The sequence below is a fragment of the Schistocerca gregaria genome, chromosome 2, assembly GCF_023897955.1.
Source record: "Schistocerca gregaria isolate iqSchGreg1 chromosome 2, iqSchGreg1.2, whole genome shotgun sequence".
In the NCBI taxonomy this organism is placed as follows: domain Eukaryota; kingdom Metazoa; phylum Arthropoda; class Insecta; order Orthoptera; family Acrididae; genus Schistocerca; species Schistocerca gregaria.
This window is the reverse complement of record NC_064921.1, coordinates 385,858,608-385,876,350: the sequence shown is the minus strand read 5'-3', so window position 1 is coordinate 385,876,350 and position 17,743 is coordinate 385,858,608. Positions and strand designations below refer to the sequence as shown.

Genomic DNA, 17,743 nt, shown 5'->3' with positions numbered 1-17,743 from the left:
GCATTTAGCATTTTCTTAAAGGCAATAAGGGGACCATAACCTCACCAATAAAAACACTCCGATACCACGAAAGAACCTCCTCCATACTTCATTCCTGGCAATAGACATGATTTCAGGTAACGTTTTCCAGGTATTCGCCAAACCCAAAACCCTTCAATCAGCTTGCCACAGGGTATAGCTTCATTACTGTTTCCATCCATCCACTGATCAGTGCATCGCTATTCACCTCACGCCAAGCGTCGCTTAGCACTTACTACTGAAATGTGAGGTGTATGAGGAGCTGCTCGACCGTTATACCTCATGTTTTTCTCCCCTTCCACTGATTCCATGCACTTTTTTACAACCGCCCTCTGCAGTGCTCGACTGTCCCTGTCCGTTATTACATGGGGCCTGTCTGGTCTTGGTTTAGCTGCAAGTGTTTCTGCACGTTTCTACTTCACAATTTCATCAGCCACAGTCGATTTGGAGAGCTTTAGACGGGTTGGAATAGCCCTGACGGATTTGATATTCAGGTGACATCAAATGCCTGGTCCACACTCGAAGTCGGTGCTGTTACTGCTTCTCTACTGACGACTCACTACTCCCGAGGCGAGGTCCACGAGAAGGGCTGGCCATGGCGCGAACATCACAGCACGTGATACTGCGTATCCTACGAGTGCCAGCAGCTGTCAACGGCGGGGAGAAAGTACCAGTTAGATTCGAGTTTAATAATTCTTGACTGTGCGTTCAAACACGTGAAACCTCTCGACAGCACATGAGAAAGTTAAGACCTTCAGTGGGTATCTTCTCAAAAACATATTGATTTCCTGTGGGCGGTACTCGAAACCTGGCGTTTGCGAAGTGTGAAGGACAAGCCGACTAGTGTGACGTCACAAGTTCGTTGCGGGGCCCGTATTTCTCGGGGGCCACGTGCGTACCCAGTGACGTAGGCGCCGCGGTCTGTCTTCTCGTGCGCCTCGACTCCCTGCCTACTTTTACAGTAGCAGATCTGTCTCTCTTGACGTCTAACGGTCACTTTCAGAACGCAGGGGTGTCCAAATGCTGTTGATCGGGTAGTGTACAAGCGTCGATTGAAGGCTCTTTGCGTTCCCTATCCTCTCAGCATCATAGATCCAGGATCGTGCAGCCTACGCGTAAGTCCGGTCCCCCAACACTGTGACGAGTGCTCTCCCACGCGAAGAAGAGTCAGGGGGCTGCAGGCTGAAAGAAGATGAGCTGCTTGAACAGCGAGTGCTGGCCTGCCTACGACGGCCTGATTGCTACACACAAGCACGAACGTAACAGCAGTTTTGGTGCTAACGCATTTTTCGCATATCACGTTGCACTGTACAGAAACTGAAAAGGATTAATAAAAAGCTCTTCAGCAATATTACCCCAAATACAACTTACCATCAAAGCGAGTACCGGCTTTATTTCCGAGCTTTAGTGATGTGTGCGTCCCAGACCGTCAGCAAATATAAAAAGATACAGATTTTATAGCTCGTGATACAGAAAAACAAATGCTGTGGATGGATAAATGGTAAGAAAAAGACACACAACTACATATAATCTGCATTCATATTGAAAATGTAACTTCCATCTGCTGTTCTTTTCAAGGCGACTGTTATTTTCGAATAATTGTTCCTGAAAATATTTCACAAAATGTGACAGGAAGTGATTTCTCGTACATCTTTACTACGAATACATATCCGCCCCACTAGCAGAACGGTCAGCGCGTTGGATTGCTACGCACGGCGGCCCGGGTTCAATTCCCGACTGGGGTGGCAGATTGTCTCCCCTCAGGGACTGGGTGTTGTGCTGTCATCATCATTTCATCCCCATTGTCGACGCCCAATGTGGCGTCGCACTCAGTAAGCCTTGCACTTGGCGGCCGAAGTTGCCGCCTGGGGACTCGCGGCCATTGACGCCATACGATCATCTCCATTTTTACGAGTAAATGTCTCAGAGAACTATAGGTAATGGTTGTTTCCAGAAGCTGTTTAAAGATTTGTCTGTGATCTGCAGTGCTTAGGTACTATCAGAGTCCTCAGACTAAGTTTTTAAGTCAACTGGTATTCTTCAACGACAATTAGAAATATTAAATCAGATGACTGTTTCAAGACAGCTCTGCGCATGTTAGGTACTTATGGGCTAATGTTACTGTTTATCCCACTTGTTGTGAAGTCATCACCACTGGTCACAAGTGCTTTAGACTTATTGCTCCGCCGGCCGCAGTGGCCGAGCGATTCTAGGCGCTTCAGTCACGAACCGCGCGACCGCTAAGGTCGCAGGTCCGAATTCTGCCTCGGGCATGGATGTGTGTGATGTCCTTAGGATAGTTAGGTTTAAGTAGTTCTAAGTTCTAGGGGACTGATGACCTCAGACGTTTAGTCCGATAGTTCTCAGAGCCAATTGAACTTATTGCTCCAATATATGAATTGTAGTAATGAATCTAATGCGTAACTTCCTTTGTATAACACATGCTTACGTCATTCTGGAATATTTCTATGTTAGGTGCATGTTCTTTGTAGGTTCCGTAATTTACAGTACAACTTGGTACATAACAATGATTTACCATTTCCTGTACCTAGATCAAGTAACGGAAGTATAAATGTTTTTCCAAAGCAATAAAAAACCAGGTTGCATATGCTTAAATAAAGATTAATTATGTAACAGAAGAACACAAAAGGTCTACTTTGAAGATAGTCACTTCTTCATGCTTACTTTTTAAGTATGAAAATTAACATACTTGTAACAAATATTGAGTGGCTGAGTATCAATCCCGTGGGATACAATATGTTTTCTGTGCACCAACAGAATTTACCTCTTGTGGCGCGATGACTCTCGAAATAGATCAACTTAGTCATATCAAGAACGGCACTTTCAGAGTCTTGCCGCCCCCTTCCATCCGTTGAAGAAATTTCTGCAGACGCCCATGGTTTATACATACAGCTCGTTCTTGCGTGCCACCTGCTTCTCGAAAAAAATGTTCAAATGTGTATGAAATCTTATGGGACTTAACTGCTAAGGACATCAGTCCCTAAGCTTACACACTATTTAATCTAAATTGTCCTAAGGACTAACACACACACACACCCATGCCCGATGGAGGCCGCGAACCTCCGCCGGGACCAGCCGCACAGTCCATGACTGCAGCGCCTGAGACCGCTCGGCTAATCCTGCGCGGCCCTGCTTCTCGCTGCCATGTGGATTATGTGCCAGTTGTCACAGGAGCCGTAACTCGAAGCCTACATTCCTGCTCCACAAGAAGGGCGCTCTGCTGCGCAGGCCGTATTATAACGGTAATAGCATATTTTGTCAAAAAAAAGAAACCTCTATATGTGTACGATATTGAAATGCCTGTGTTATTCTGATAATGATGTACTGCGGCGACCACAACCGTTACGAAACATATCAGATGAAATCGCAATTGCGATTAATCACCACCAGCACCTGTAGAATGGAATGACGATAATGGGAATTTGTGCCAGATCAGGTCTCGAACCCAGATTTCCCGGTTATCGCGAGTGGCCGCCTCACAATTTAGCAATCGGACCACGCCTCATGGCCAGACCCAGACTTCCATATGTCGTCAACCATGTGCGTAATGGATGTGCGCGTACAGATCGTAGGCCGTGAGTAGTGCACGGACATCCAAATGGAAAGGTGACTGCTCGCGATAAGGGGGAAATCCTGGTTCGAGTCCTGGTATACATAATGGATGTCAGAGTACAGATCGTAGATGTATGGTTGACGACATATGGAAGTCTAGGTCTGGCTGTGAGTCGTGTACAGATAGCCAAGTGGTAAGGGGACCGCTCGCGATAAGGGGGAAATCCTAGTTTGAGTCCTGGTGTGCATAATGGATGTGAGAGTACAGATCGCAGATGCATGGTTGACGACATATGGAAGCCTGGGTCTGGCCGTGAGTCGTGTACAGATAGCCAAGTGGTAAGGGGACCGCTCGCGATAAGGGGGAAATCCTGGTTTGAGTCCTGGTGTGCATAATGGATGTGAGAGTACAGATCGCAGATGCATGGTTGACGACATATGGAAGCCTGGGTCTGGCCGTGAGTCGTGTACAGATAGCCAAGTGGTAAGGGGACCGCTCGCGATAAGGGGGAAATCCTGGTTTGAGTCCTGGTGTGCATAATGGATGTGAGAGTACAGATCGCAGATGCATGGTTGACGACATATGGAAGCCTGGGTCTGGCCGTGAGTCGTGTACAGATAGCCAAGTGGTAAGGGGACCGCTCGCGATAAGGGGGAAATCCTGGTTTGAGTCCTGGTGTGCATAATGGATGTGAGAGTACAGATCGCAGATGCATGGTTGACGACATATGGAAGCCTGGGTCTGGCCGTGAGTCGTGTACAGATAGCCAAGTGGTAAGGGGACCGCTCGCGATAAGGGGGAAATCCTGGTTTGAGTCCTGGTGTGCATAATGGATGTGAGAGTACAGATCGCAGATGCATGGTTGACGACATATGGAAGCCTGGGTCTGGCCGTGAGTCGTGTACAGATAGCCAAGTGGTAAGGGGACCGCTCGCGATAAGGGGGAAATCCTGGTTTGAGTCCTGGTGTGCATAATGGATGTGAGAGTACAGATCGCAGATGCATGGTTGACGACATATGGAAGCCTGGGTCTGGCCGTGAGTCGTGTACAGATAGCCAAGTGGTAAGGGGACCGCTCGCGATAAGGGGGAAATCCTGGTTTGAGTCCTGGTGTGCATAATGGATGTGAGAGTACAGATCGCAGATGCATGGTTGACGACATATGGAAGCCTGGGTCTGGCCGTGAGTCGTGTACAGATAGCCAAGTGGTAAGGGGACCGCTCGCGATAAGGGGGAAATCCTGGTTTGAGTCCTGGTGTGCATAATGGATGTGAGAGTACAGATCGCAGATGCATGGTTGACGACATATGGAAGCCTGGGTCTGGCCGTGAGTCGTGTACAGATAGCCAAGTGGTAAGGGGACCGCTCGCGATAAGGGGGAAATCCTGGTTTGAGTCCTGGTGTGCATAATGGATGTGAGAGTACAGATCGCAGATGCATGGTTGACGACATATGGAAGCCTGGGTCTGGCCGTGAGTCGTGTACAGATAGCCAAGTGGTAAGGGGACCGCTCGCGATAAGGGGGAAATCCTAGTTTGAGTCCTGGTGTGCATAATGGATGTGAGAGTACAGATCGCAGATGCATGGTTGACGACATATGGAAGCCTGGGTCTGGCCGTGAGTCGTGTACAGATAGCCAAGTGGTAAGGGGACCGCTCGCGATAAGGGGGAAATCCTGGTTTGAGTCCTGGTGTGCATAATGGATGTGAGAGTACAGTTCGCAGATGCATGGTTGACGACATATGGAAGCCTGGGTCTGGCCGTGAGTCGTGTACAGATAGCCAAGTGGTAAGGGGACCGCTCGCGATAAGGGGGAAATCCTGGTTTGAGTCCTGGTGTGCATAATGGATGTGAGAGTACAGATCGCAGATGCATGGTTGACGACATATGGAAGCCTTGGTCTGGCCGTGAGTCGTGCACAGATAGCCAAATGGTAGAGCGACCACTCGCGGTAGTGGGGAAATCGTGGTTCGAGTCCTGGTCCGGCACAAGTTTTCATCGTCCTCATTTCACTGTACTGCTGATGGTAGTCATTATTAGCAACTGCGTATCCATTTGATATGTTCTATATGTGTGTCCCGGGAACTGGCAGTAATATAACATACATTGAATATGGAGCTTAGCAGTGCTCACTTCTGGACTCTATACTCTACTCTGTATTTAAAAATGATGTCGCAAGGTAGCGCCAAAGTCAGCTTTCTATATTTCCATAAAACACTGCATTCTAGAAGTAGCTTGAGTCTTCAGTTATAGGCCAAATAGCTCGAGCAGCACCTAAAACTTGTGTAGCAGTAGGCGAACAACTGGTAGATAACTGACAAGACTCATGGAGTATTATTTACGTTTAAATGGAGTATTATTTACGTTTAAAAGAACCAAAAGAGTCTTGGTTATCCGTTTCACCGCCACAATCCTTCCCTGAAAAAAGAACATCCTATACCAGAGCATAAAAACTGGGGAGGAGACTGACAGTGAAAGGTTATGTCACTGACATTTGCAGTAAAGGGTCCAGCATGATCTTTAGACATTGTCTCCCAATGAAAAGCAAGAGACTAACCATCACAACTTGTTCCCAGGTACGGTCGCTGGCCTCTGACAAAAACATAGCCAAGGTTTGTTGAATCAAAAACAGATTTAGGATCACAGATGATAGCCGGCACCAAGCAAAGAGAGAGAGAGCTCTACACAAACCTAAGCACTGCTAAAATCCCCCAGATCACTGAGACTAACTCACAAAATTTTTTTGAAAGACAGCACCATTATCGTCCTATACTGTCATTGGAAACATATGAATAAATCCAGCTGACCGCAGAACAAAATCCCCTAAAGTGATGACGTCCAATATATTTCATGTACCATAAATAACGCATCCAAGTACTCACTGAGTAACACACAGGACTAGAGTCGTGCTCTGCCAAAACTATGATTCGGTAGTTTTGGTACAGTACATAAGTGGCTTGGAAAATAGTAGGATTATTGTTAGTGTTGGTAGAACTGCTGAGGAAAGAAACGTAAACGAGTGTGTGAAAGAGGAACTTTGAGCCAAAGACTACTATTTGTGTTTTGTTTATTTGTTCTGCATATAATTAGAATCGCACACCATTCGCCTTTACTCCATTGTGTATTTTATATCCGCAGAAAATACAGACTGCATTTTGTAAGTAATGAAAATTAGTTGCTCGCATAACTACAGCTGCTATAGACAACTAAAGCAGTTACTTCTGATGCAAGTAGTTTTTACATGCACAAAGGTAAAAAATCTATATAATTATTATTGTTATTTTGTACTTAGTCGAACGTTCTTCATCATGATCAAAGGCAATAGCTTCCTGTTACTACTGTTAAGTGCATGATAAATCTGCTTTTTTAAAATTATTTTTGCTAGAACATCCCTCTGTTTCACGTTGCAAATTAACAAGTGGCGAATAAAACCTCAATGAAACATTGACAGTTTCAGTTTTCTGTAAATACTGTTTACTTTTTAAGTAAGAACAGAAAGATAACTATGAAGAACAGAAGTGTCCCATAGGTGAAATGAAATGATTGTGTGGCACTGATAGCCAGGAATCCACACCTGAGGAGCCGTCCGTGGTGGCCGAGCGGTTCTAGGCGCTTCAGTCTGGAACAGCGCGACTGATACGGTCGCAGGTTCGAATCCTGCCTCGGGCATGGATGTGTGTGATGTCCCTATGTTAGTTAGGTGTAAGTAGTTCTAAGTTCTAGGGGACTGATGACCTTTGATGTTAAGTCCCATAGTGCTCAGAGCCATTTGAACAATTTTTTTGAACACCTGAGGAAGTTCAGTCGCCAAGTTTCAAGTCTTTTCACCTGACGTCACATTGGGCGACTTGCATGTCGATGATGAAATGATGACGATGACAACAAACATCCAGTCTCTGAGCGAAGAAAATCGCCGTCCCGGCTGAAAATCAAACCTGGTCCCTCTACATGAGAGTCAGATACGCTGACCCACTCGGCTGATAGGTAGTTCCACAGCCCTTTATATATCCTCACTCATTTTCTAGACAGTTCACTGCTTCCAGTTTCTATGGGAATCTAGTAAGACAGTCATCTCATATGCAAACAAAGCAATAGTAATGAGGTAACGCCTGACAGGTATGCAACACACATAACATCGAGGTAACGCCGTTACCCTCTTACTGACCGTAGCCCCGCTTACTTAGGATAGCCTACAGTAGTTTTACAACTCTACTCGTAAAGTGATCGATGGTGAGCCAGTTAGTAAGAGAGACTGACCAGCGCCCTGTTGTATCTGGCGGTGGCGGCATCCAGCTGGCGGCGCAGGCGCTCCTCGAGGCTGCCCAGGTCGGTGGCGAGAGCGTCGCGGTTGCGCGAGGCCTCTGCGTAGCGGCGCTCGGCTTCGCGGCGCGCCGCCTCTGCCGCTCGCGCCTCCTCCCTCTGCTGCTCCAGCCACGCGCGCTGCTGCAGCTTCTGCTGGCGCCGCCGCGCCGGACCGCCCTCGTCCTCGCCCGCGAACCTGCGTTTCCCAGAATACACGTTACAACATAAAACAACGGGACCGTAGAGTATGGAGTGAACTTAGTCTACTGCGTACGTGATCAACATCACACCGGGCTAGTCAAGTGATTCTGGGACGACACTGCTTGTCTACAATTTGCGACAACAGCGAAACTTGAATATTACACGTATTCGCCTTGTTTTGTACAGGGTGTTCGGAAATTCCCGTTACAAACTTCTAAGACTTGTAGACGGATTACGTTAATAGAATGAATCGGAACCCATGTCCGGGAATGTGACCAACGACGCTATAGAGCGTCAAAGTTATAGGCGCCGCATCCTGTATAAATGTATGTATATAAAGGGTGACTTCGTGATGATGTTACAAACTTTCAAGGATGATGGAGGAGGATATATGTATCAATTTGAGTGAAGGGTCCCTGTACCGGAAACGAACGTGTCGAAAGTTGTTAGCGAAAACCATCTGATACCTGTGACAGTGGAATGCATGTACCTGTACTGTTGTTGCTAAGATTGGAGGGCAGGTACAAGGGTCACTCCAAAAGAAATGCACACTATTTTTTTAAAAATTCATCTTTTATTCTACATGTTTGAATGTTTTACAGTATGTAGATACATCCTTTAGGAACACTATTTTCATTTATCCACATAATTTAAATCCCTCTCAACTGCCTTAAGCCATCTTGGAACCAGCGCCTGTATACGCGAACGGTAAAATTCTGGACCAACCTGCGCCAGCTACTGTTTGGCAGAGTCCACAAGGGAGTTATCATCTTCAAACCTTGTCCCAGGAAGAGAGTCTTTCAGTTTCCCAAAGAGATGATAGTCACATAGAGGCAGGTCAGGACTGTAATGCGGGTGTTTCAGTGATGTCCATCCGAGTTTTGTGATGTCTTTTTGACTGGCATGTGGCCGTGCATTGTCGTGCAACATCAAAAAATCCTGCTTTTGCTGACGTGGTCGAACACGACTCAGTCGAGCTTGAAGTTTCTTCAGTATCGTCACGTATGCATCAGAATTTATGGTGGTTCCATAACTCTTTGCACATTGTCTCTAGTGTGTGCAGTACGAGGCCTGGCGCTGCGAGGACAATCCTCAATATTGCCGTGCCCGCTTTCATCACGTAACCTGCTTGCCCACCGACTAACTGTACTGAAATCGACAGCAGCGTCTCCATACACCTTTTTCAACCTCTTGTGGGTGTTTCCCACTGCCTCGTTTTCAAAGCACAGGAATTCTATGACAGCACGTTGCGTGTGTCGAACGTAAAGTGTAGCACCCACTTTGAAGACATGCTGTCACGGCGTCACTCACGGGATCAGGTTGAACTAAGTATGAAAACAAGAGGGAAGGATGTATCTACACGCTGTAAAACTTTCACACATACAGAATGAAAACTGTATTTTTACAAAAATAGTGTTCATTTCTTTTGGAGTGACCCTCGTAACTTTCAGATTTAGTAGTACGGACCAAAGCAAGAAGAGATGTTCAATAAACATGGGACCTAAAAGCGATACCTGAGGCGCTACGAACACTTGTTCGTCTTCGCTAGTGCAAAACATATTCGTCTAATGAACAAGTGCTCACAGCTCTTAAGTTATGCATTTTGCAGCCCATGTTTACTAGACATTTTTCTTTTTTTGGTCCGTACTACCACCTCCGAAAGTTGCTTACTCTACAACCTTAGCAACAACGGTATCGGTACATGTATTCCACTGTCAGAGTACCAGAAAGGTGAAAGGTTTTCGCTAATAAGTTTCGACTCGTTTTTTCGGTAAAGGGAACCTTACCTCAGATCGATTTATATCCTTCTCCATCATCCTTGCAAGTCTGTAACATCTTCACGGAATCATCTCTATATACATACATTTACAGGGGTTGGCGCCTGTAACTCTGACGTTCTGCAGCGTCGTTGGACGACCTTCCTGGACATGGGTTCCTGTTCGAAATATTATGTACTCACTCCAATCTTTAAGTACTATAAGTCTGTAACGGAAATTTTTGAACACCCTGTATACGTTTCTGCACGTTTAAGTTTTAGTAACAGCTACGGTACGGTATTGTCGTTGCTACGGATGTTAAGAGAAGTATGTGAAAGGAGGACCAGTTAATTTTCATAGGTATGTACAACAGAAGTATAATTGTAAATGTCATATTGATATGAGGCACTTTATATGTTGAAAAATATGGAGACACGGTATTACAAAGTCTTGTATTGTAGAGATAATTTCTGAGATCTTATGCCCATGTATTTACAAGACAAGTGCTACACAAATTTGCAAGTGCGTTTGAGTAAACAGCCAGTCAGCATATAAAATTTATACAGGGTGTTACAAAAAGGTACGGCCAAACTTTTAGGAAACATTCCTCACACACACAGAAAGAAAATGTGTTATGTGGACATATGTCCGGAAACGCTTAATTTCCATGTTACAGCTCATTTTAGTTTCGTCAGTATTTACTGTACTTCCGCGATTCACCGCCATGATTTCTTACGGGATACTCTACCTGTCGTGATAGAACATGTGCCTTTACAAGTACGACGCAACATGTGGTTCATGCACGATGGAGCTCCTGTACATTTCAGTCGAAGTGTTTGTACACTTCACAACAACAGATTCGGTGACCGATGGATTTGTAGAGGCGGACCAATTCCATCGCCTCCACGCTCTCCTGACCTCAACCCTCTTGACTTTCATTTATGCTGTGTTCGGATGAGGGCTGACTTGGCATCCCTACGCTCACAGCTGCAATCGGCGCTGACTTCGGTCGCGCAGCTTGAGGCTGTTGCCAATGGGCACCACTGTGGGGAGCCGGACTCGGGTATCACGGGGATGTCAACCTCATCCCGTCTGTCCCCAGATCGGTCTGCCGCTGTGGTTGCCCCGGTTGCTGCCCGCAGTGGGGCTGAGCCCTCGCCTGTGGTTGATTGAAAGGTCGTTCCAAGGCGTGGCAGGCAGCGAAAGGCGTCCCCGGAAGCTGACCAGAAAGCCTCCCCGCTGCGTCTGACAAACCGGTTTCAGGCACTGTCTCTGGCTGAGCCAGATGCAGCTGCCTGCCCTGTTTCAGAGGATCATTCTCAGCCTTCAAGGTCCGGGCAATCGCAGAGGTTGGGCTTACTGGTAGTTGGGAGCTCCAATGTTAGGCGCGTAATGGGGCCCCTTAGGGATATGGCGGCTAAGGAGGGGAAGAAATCCAGTGTGCACTCCGTGTGCATTCCGGGAGGAGTCATTCCTGATGTGGAAAGGGTCCTTCCGGATGCCATGAAGAGCACAGGGTGCAGCCAGCTGCAGGTGGTGGCACATGTCGGCACTAATGACGTGTGTCGCTTTGGATCTGAGGAAATTCTCTCTGGATTCCAGCGGCTATCTGATTTGGTGAAGGCTGCCGGTCTTGCTTACGAGATGAAGGCAGAGCTCACCATCTGCAGCATCGTTGACAGAACCGACTGCGGACCTTTGGTGCAGAGCCGGGTGGAGGGTCTGAATCAGAGGCTCAGACGGTTTTGCGACCGTATTGGCTGCAGATTCCTTGACTTGCGCCATAGGGTGGTGGGGTTTCGGGTTCCGCTGAATAGGTCAGGAGTTCACTACACTCAGCTGGCGGCTACACGGGTAGCGGAGGCTGTGTGGCGTGGACTGGGCGGTTTTTTAGGTTAGAAGGCCTCGGGAAAGTGCGGGATGGGCTGCAATGTCAAAGGGTGCTTGGCAATTACAGGACGTGCTTGGATCAAGGAACAGTCGGAATTATAGTTGTAAACTGTTGTAGTTGCGCTGGAAAAGTCCCTGAGCTTCAAGCGCTAATAGAAAGCACAGAAGCTGATATCGTTATAGGTACAGAAAGCTGGCTAAAGCCTGAAATAAGTTCTGCAGAAATTTTTACGAAGTCTCAGACGGTGTTCAGGAAAGATAGATTAGCAGAATTGGTGGTGGAGTGTTGGTGTCTGTCAGTAGTGGTTTATCTTGTAGTGAAGTCGAAGTAGATACTCTGTGCGAATTGGTGTGGGTGGAGGTTATACTTAACAGCCGAATTAAGTTAATAATTGGCTCCTTCTACCGACCCCCAGACTCCGATGATACAGTTGCGGAACAGTTCAGAGAAAGTTTGAGTCTCGTAACAAATAAATACCCCACTCATACGGTTATAGTTGGTGGGAACTTCAACCTACCTTCGGTATGTTGGCAAAAATACTCGTTCAAAACCGGTGGTAGGCACAAAACGTCTTCCGAGATTGTCCTAAATGCATTCTCCGAAAATTATTTAGAGCAGTTAGTCCACGAACCCACGCGAATTGTAAATGGTTGCAAAAACACACTTGACCTCTTGGCCACAAACAATCCAGAGCTGATAGAGAGCATCATGACTGATACAGGGATTAGTGATCACAAGGTCATTGTAGCTAGGCTCAATACCATTTCTTCCAAATCCATCAGAAACAAACGCAAAATAATTTTATTTAAAAAAGCGGATAAAGTGCCACTAGAAGCCTTCCTAAAAGACAATTTCCATTCCTTCCGAACTGACTATGCGAATGTAGACGAGATGTGGCTCAAATTCAAAGATATAGTAGCAACAGCAATTGAGATATTCATACCTCATAAATTGGTAAGAGATGGAACGGATCCCCCGTGATACACAAAAAAGGTCCGAACGCTGTTGCAGAGGCAACGGAAAAAGCATGCGAAGTTCAGAAGAACGCGAAATCCTGAAGATGGGCTAAAATTTACAGACGCGCGAAATTTGGCACGTACTTCGATGCGAGATGCCTTTAATAGGTTCCACAACGAAACATTGTCTCGAAATTTGGTAGAAAATCCGAAGAAATTCTGGTCGTATGTAAAGTACACAAGCGGCAAGACGCAGTCAATACCTTCGCTGCGCAGTGCCGATGGTACTGTTATCGACGACTGCGCCGCTAAAGCGGAGTTATTGAACGCAGTTTTCCGAAATTCCTTCACCAGGGAAGACGAATGGAATATTCCAGAATTTGAAACACGAACATCTGCTAGCATGAGTTTCTTAGAAGTAGATACCTTAGGGGTTGCGAAGCAACTCAAATCGCTTGATACGGGCAACGGAAAGCTTTTCACACCGTTCCTCACAAGCGACTTCTAATCAAGCTGCGGAGCTATGGGGTATCGTCTCAGTTGTGCGACTGGATTCGTGATTTCCTGTCAGGAAGGTCGCAGTTCGTAGTAATAGACGGCAAATCATCGAGTAAAACTGAAGTGATATCAGGTGTTCCCCAGGGAAGCGTCCTGGGACCTCTACTGTTCCTGATCTATATAAATGACCTGGGTGACAATCTGAGCAGTTCTCTTAGGTTGTTCGCAGATGATGCTGTAATTTACCGTCTAGTAAGGTCATCCGAAGACCAGTATCAGCTGCAAAGCGATTTAGAAAAGATTGCTGTATGGTGTGTCAGGTGGCAGTTGACGCTAAATAACGAAAAGTGTGAGATGATCCACATGAGTTCCAAAAGAAATCCGTTGGAATTCGATTACTCGATAAATAGTACAATTCTCAAGGCTGTCAATTCAACTAAGTACCTGGGTGTTAAAATTACAAACAACTTCAGTTGGAATGACCACATAGATAATATTGTCGGGAAGGCGAGCCAAAGGTTGCGTTTCATTGGCAGGACACTTAGAAGATGCAACAAGTCCACTAAAGAGACAGCTTACACTACACTCGTTCGTCCTCTGTTAGAATATTGCTGCGCGGTGTGGGATCCTTACCAGGTGGGATTGACGGAGGACATCGAGAGGGTGCAAAGAAGGGCAGCTCGTTTTGTATTATCGCGTTATAGGGGAGAGAGTGTGGCAGATATGATACACGAGTTGGGATGGAAGTCATTACAGCATAGACGTTTTTCGTCGCGGCGAGACCTTTTTACGAAATTTCACTCACCAACTTTCTCTTCCGAATGCGAAAATATTTTGTTGAGCCCAACCTACATAGGTAGGAATGATCATCAAAATAAAATAAGAGAAATCAGAGCTCGAACAGAAAGGTTTAGGTGTTCGTTTTTCCCGCTCGCTGTTCGGGAGTGGAATAGTAGAGAGATAGTATGATTGTGGTTCGATGAACCCTCTGCCAAGCACTTAAATGTGAATTGCAGAGTAGTCATGTAGATGTAGATGTATGGGGGCATTTGAAAGCTCTTGTCTAAGGAACCCCGGTACCAAATGTAGCGACTCTTCGTGCTCGTATTGTGGACGGCTGTGATACAATACGCCATTCTCCAGGGCTGCATCAGCGCATCACGGATTCCATGAGACGGAGGGTGGATGCATGTATCCTCGCTAACGGAGGACATTTTGAACATTTCCTGTAACAAAGTGTTTGAAGTCACGCTGGTACGTTCTGTTGCTGTGTGTTTCTATTCCATGATTAATGTGATTTGAAGAGAAGTAATAAAATGAGCTCTAACATGGAAAGTAAGCGTTTCCAGACACATGTCCACATGACACATTTTCTTTCTTTGTGTGTGAGGAATGTTTCCTGAAAGTTTGGCCGTGCCTTTTTGTAACACCCTGTATATGACAGTCTGATTAATTTCCTCCAATTTACGCAGGTTCTCAAACCCTTATGTGTATTACGTACTTCTGCATGAGACAGTTTGCTATACAATGCCAGTGTAATGTAATTAATTGTAACAGGTTCCGCAATGTGAATCGGTGCATTAGAAAACCTAAAAAATATTGTTGGCTGTCACTTCTTAAATAACTTCAAAATTCAAGCATTGATCTTTTACTTTTTATTTCTTTGTTTATTGCGTAATGGATGGTTTCTCTTTTCTGATAAACTGCCGAAAGATGTTATAGACACTGAATGAAATAGCTATGTAACTTCCTGTACATCACCCAAAGATGAGCCAGAAAAGCTTCGACAACTGGTTCATGGAATGAATAAATAACTATTTCAAAAAAGTGAGTGGTTGTAATTTTATGTCTTTACATTATACTATAGATATTTTACTTGTCTCTAAAAAGCACCAGGATAAAAAAAGAAAAACTGATAATAATAATGGACAAGCAGGGAGAGCAGATCGCTTACTGTTTATACTGTAACAGTTCATGTTCCAAATGTGTTGTTTTTTCGTGACACTTCGGCGCCGTCTACAGTGTCATTGTAACGTAATTAATTGGAACAGAGATTCGACAACGTCAATACGTGCAATAGAAAACATTTAAAAATTTGTTGGTTGTCACTCCTTATCCTGTTACCGAAAAAAAGTAACTAATGTGAAATTTGAGCTACTATACTTCGGCGAAAAAGCACAATACCATTGCTCTTCACAACTTTAAGCCACCTTCAGTTCCTGGTATCAAATTGTTACGTTTCTATAAAACGCATATACAAAGTTTCACGGTAGTTCTGAAGGTGATACGTAAATAGCAGCGAAGCAATAACACTCAGAAGACGCTAAGAGCTATAAGGGCTAAAATGCGTCGTCCCAAACTCATGTGACTTCAGCTGCAGGAGATGTTCCAGACAGAATTCTCGTTCTGCGTATCCAAATGCTCCTTCCATAGATATTTATACTCTATGAACGGAGCTGATGCCATCACAGTGTAAGATCAATGGCTGTGAAGCGTGAAGACTTTTCAGTCGAATGTGGCATCTCTGGTGTCTATAGACACATCAGTGTGGCCGTAGCCTTCATTTGTATGAGCTGTTTATTTAGTTTATCGGAAAAGCGGCGAGTACCATAACAGAGCAACGAACTGGGGTGAAATTTCGAATGAAACTTGGAAAATCTGCAACTGAACCCTACCTTTCACTGACAGAAGTGTATACAGAAGACGATTTAACACGTACGCGATTTTTTGAGTGGTTCAAGCGTTTTCAAGATAGCCTAGAAGACTTCAAGATGACTCAAGCCCGGCACGCCCTTCAACATCAAGAACGGATTAAGCTGATTCCATCCGATCGTCGGTTGAGTATTAAATCAATTGCTGAAACTGTAGGAACTGACAAAGAAGGTGTAAAGCAAAATTTACATAACCAATTTAACACGGGAAAAGTGTGTGCGAAACTGGTGCCGAAAATTTTCGTGATCGAACAAAAAGAAGCTCAAGAAAATTTTGTACTGGCACTTCGAATACCATGAAGAATGATCTTAATTTCTTGGAAAGAGTGATAACATGTGACGAATCTTGGTTTCTCACTTACGATCCAGAAATTAATGCCGGCCCATGAATTGCAAAGGCCCAACTTCATCGAGAGCGAAAAAAGTTCGATTGAGCAAATCAAGATTCAAAGCGATTATGATTCTTTTTTCTATATTCATGAAATTGTGTATCTTCAATCGGTACCTGAAGGTCAGACTATCAAACAACATTACTATCTTGAAGTTCTTGCTCAACTCCGCGAGATAATAAGTAAGAAACGAACCGTGGAAGAACTTGTCATGGGTTCTGCATCAAAGACAGCGCATTGGCTCACACCGCATTGTCTGTTAAGAGGTGTCTAGCGAAATACAGCAGCCCTGTGTTAGATTACGAACCTTATTCGCCTGCCCTGGCACCATGTGACTTTTATCTACTCCTCAAGGTCAAATCTGCATTAAAAGGACCAAACTGCAGTCCGCTCAAGGAGTGAAAGAAAAAGACACACGCGTTATCAAGTAGGTCACAGACGAGGGCTTCCAGCACTGTTTCAATGAATGGGAATAAAGGAGGGTAGTATGCTGAGGGTAGCAATAACTAAATGGTTCAAATGGCTCTGAGCACTATGGGACTTAACTTCTGAGGGCATCAGTCCCCTAGAACTTAGAACTACTTAAACCTAACTAACCTAATGACATCACACACATCCATGTCCTAGGCAGGATTCGAACCTGCGACCGTAGCGGTTGCGCGGTTCCAGACTGTAGCGCCTAGAACCGCTCGGCCACTCTGGCCGGCAGTAACTAAATATATATGTTTTTGAAATAAAATGTTTTACAGTAATAGTTCCGTTATTTAATAGCCACATCTCGTATTTCCTAAGGCATTGCGGGTGATAGCTAGTCTTAAAGTCGCATCTTCAAGTAATTCCTATATCTACATAACGATCGTCCATAAGGTTCTGTTTTAGCCGCACTTTTATTCAACTAGTACACCAGCCACATAGTCACCAATGCTTCTGTAAAGTTCAGCTACCCCGCCGACCTTGCAAAAGAAACTCAACGAAACACGTTCGAAGAAGGTGAGAAAACTCTTACTAACGACCTAGAAAACATTGAGCAGTATTACAAAAAGTGGAGATACTGCCCAAGCCTAAAAAAAGTACAAGTCAGCTCATTCCATCTGACAAACAGAATGGTAAACAGAGTGTTGAATGTAATCTGCAACAACATAGTCGAAAGCCCAAATATTTGGTTGTGACTTCCGACAGAACCTTGACATTTGGTAACATCTAGAACTAACAGCACAAAAGCTAAGTATGGATACAATTTATTAAAGAAACTGGAGAGTGGTAGCAGGTGATCCGATGAGAGCACCTTAAGAAATATAGTACAAGCATTTATGTATTCTATCGCTGAAAACTATTCTCCTGTTTGAAGCAGAAATAGCTGTATCAAGAAAATAGATATCCATCTAAATAACACAATGAGGATCATTACAAGACGTTTTAAATCCACGCAAATACCGTGATAGTCAG

At 45.1% G+C, this 17,743-nt stretch overlaps 1 protein-coding gene across 1 annotated transcript in view; it reads right to left on the bottom strand.

Moving 5' to 3' along the window:
• LOC126336163 (RIB43A-like with coiled-coils protein 2) overlaps nt 1-17,743 on the bottom strand; it is a 152,827-nt gene that overhangs the window by 53,249 nt on the left and 81,835 nt on the right. The window contains exon 4 of the mRNA XM_049999655.1: nt 7,850-8,090. Within this exon, the coding sequence (XP_049855612.1) occupies nt 7,850-8,090 (241 nt within the window). The remainder of the gene's footprint in view (nt 1-7,849; nt 8,091-17,743) is intronic.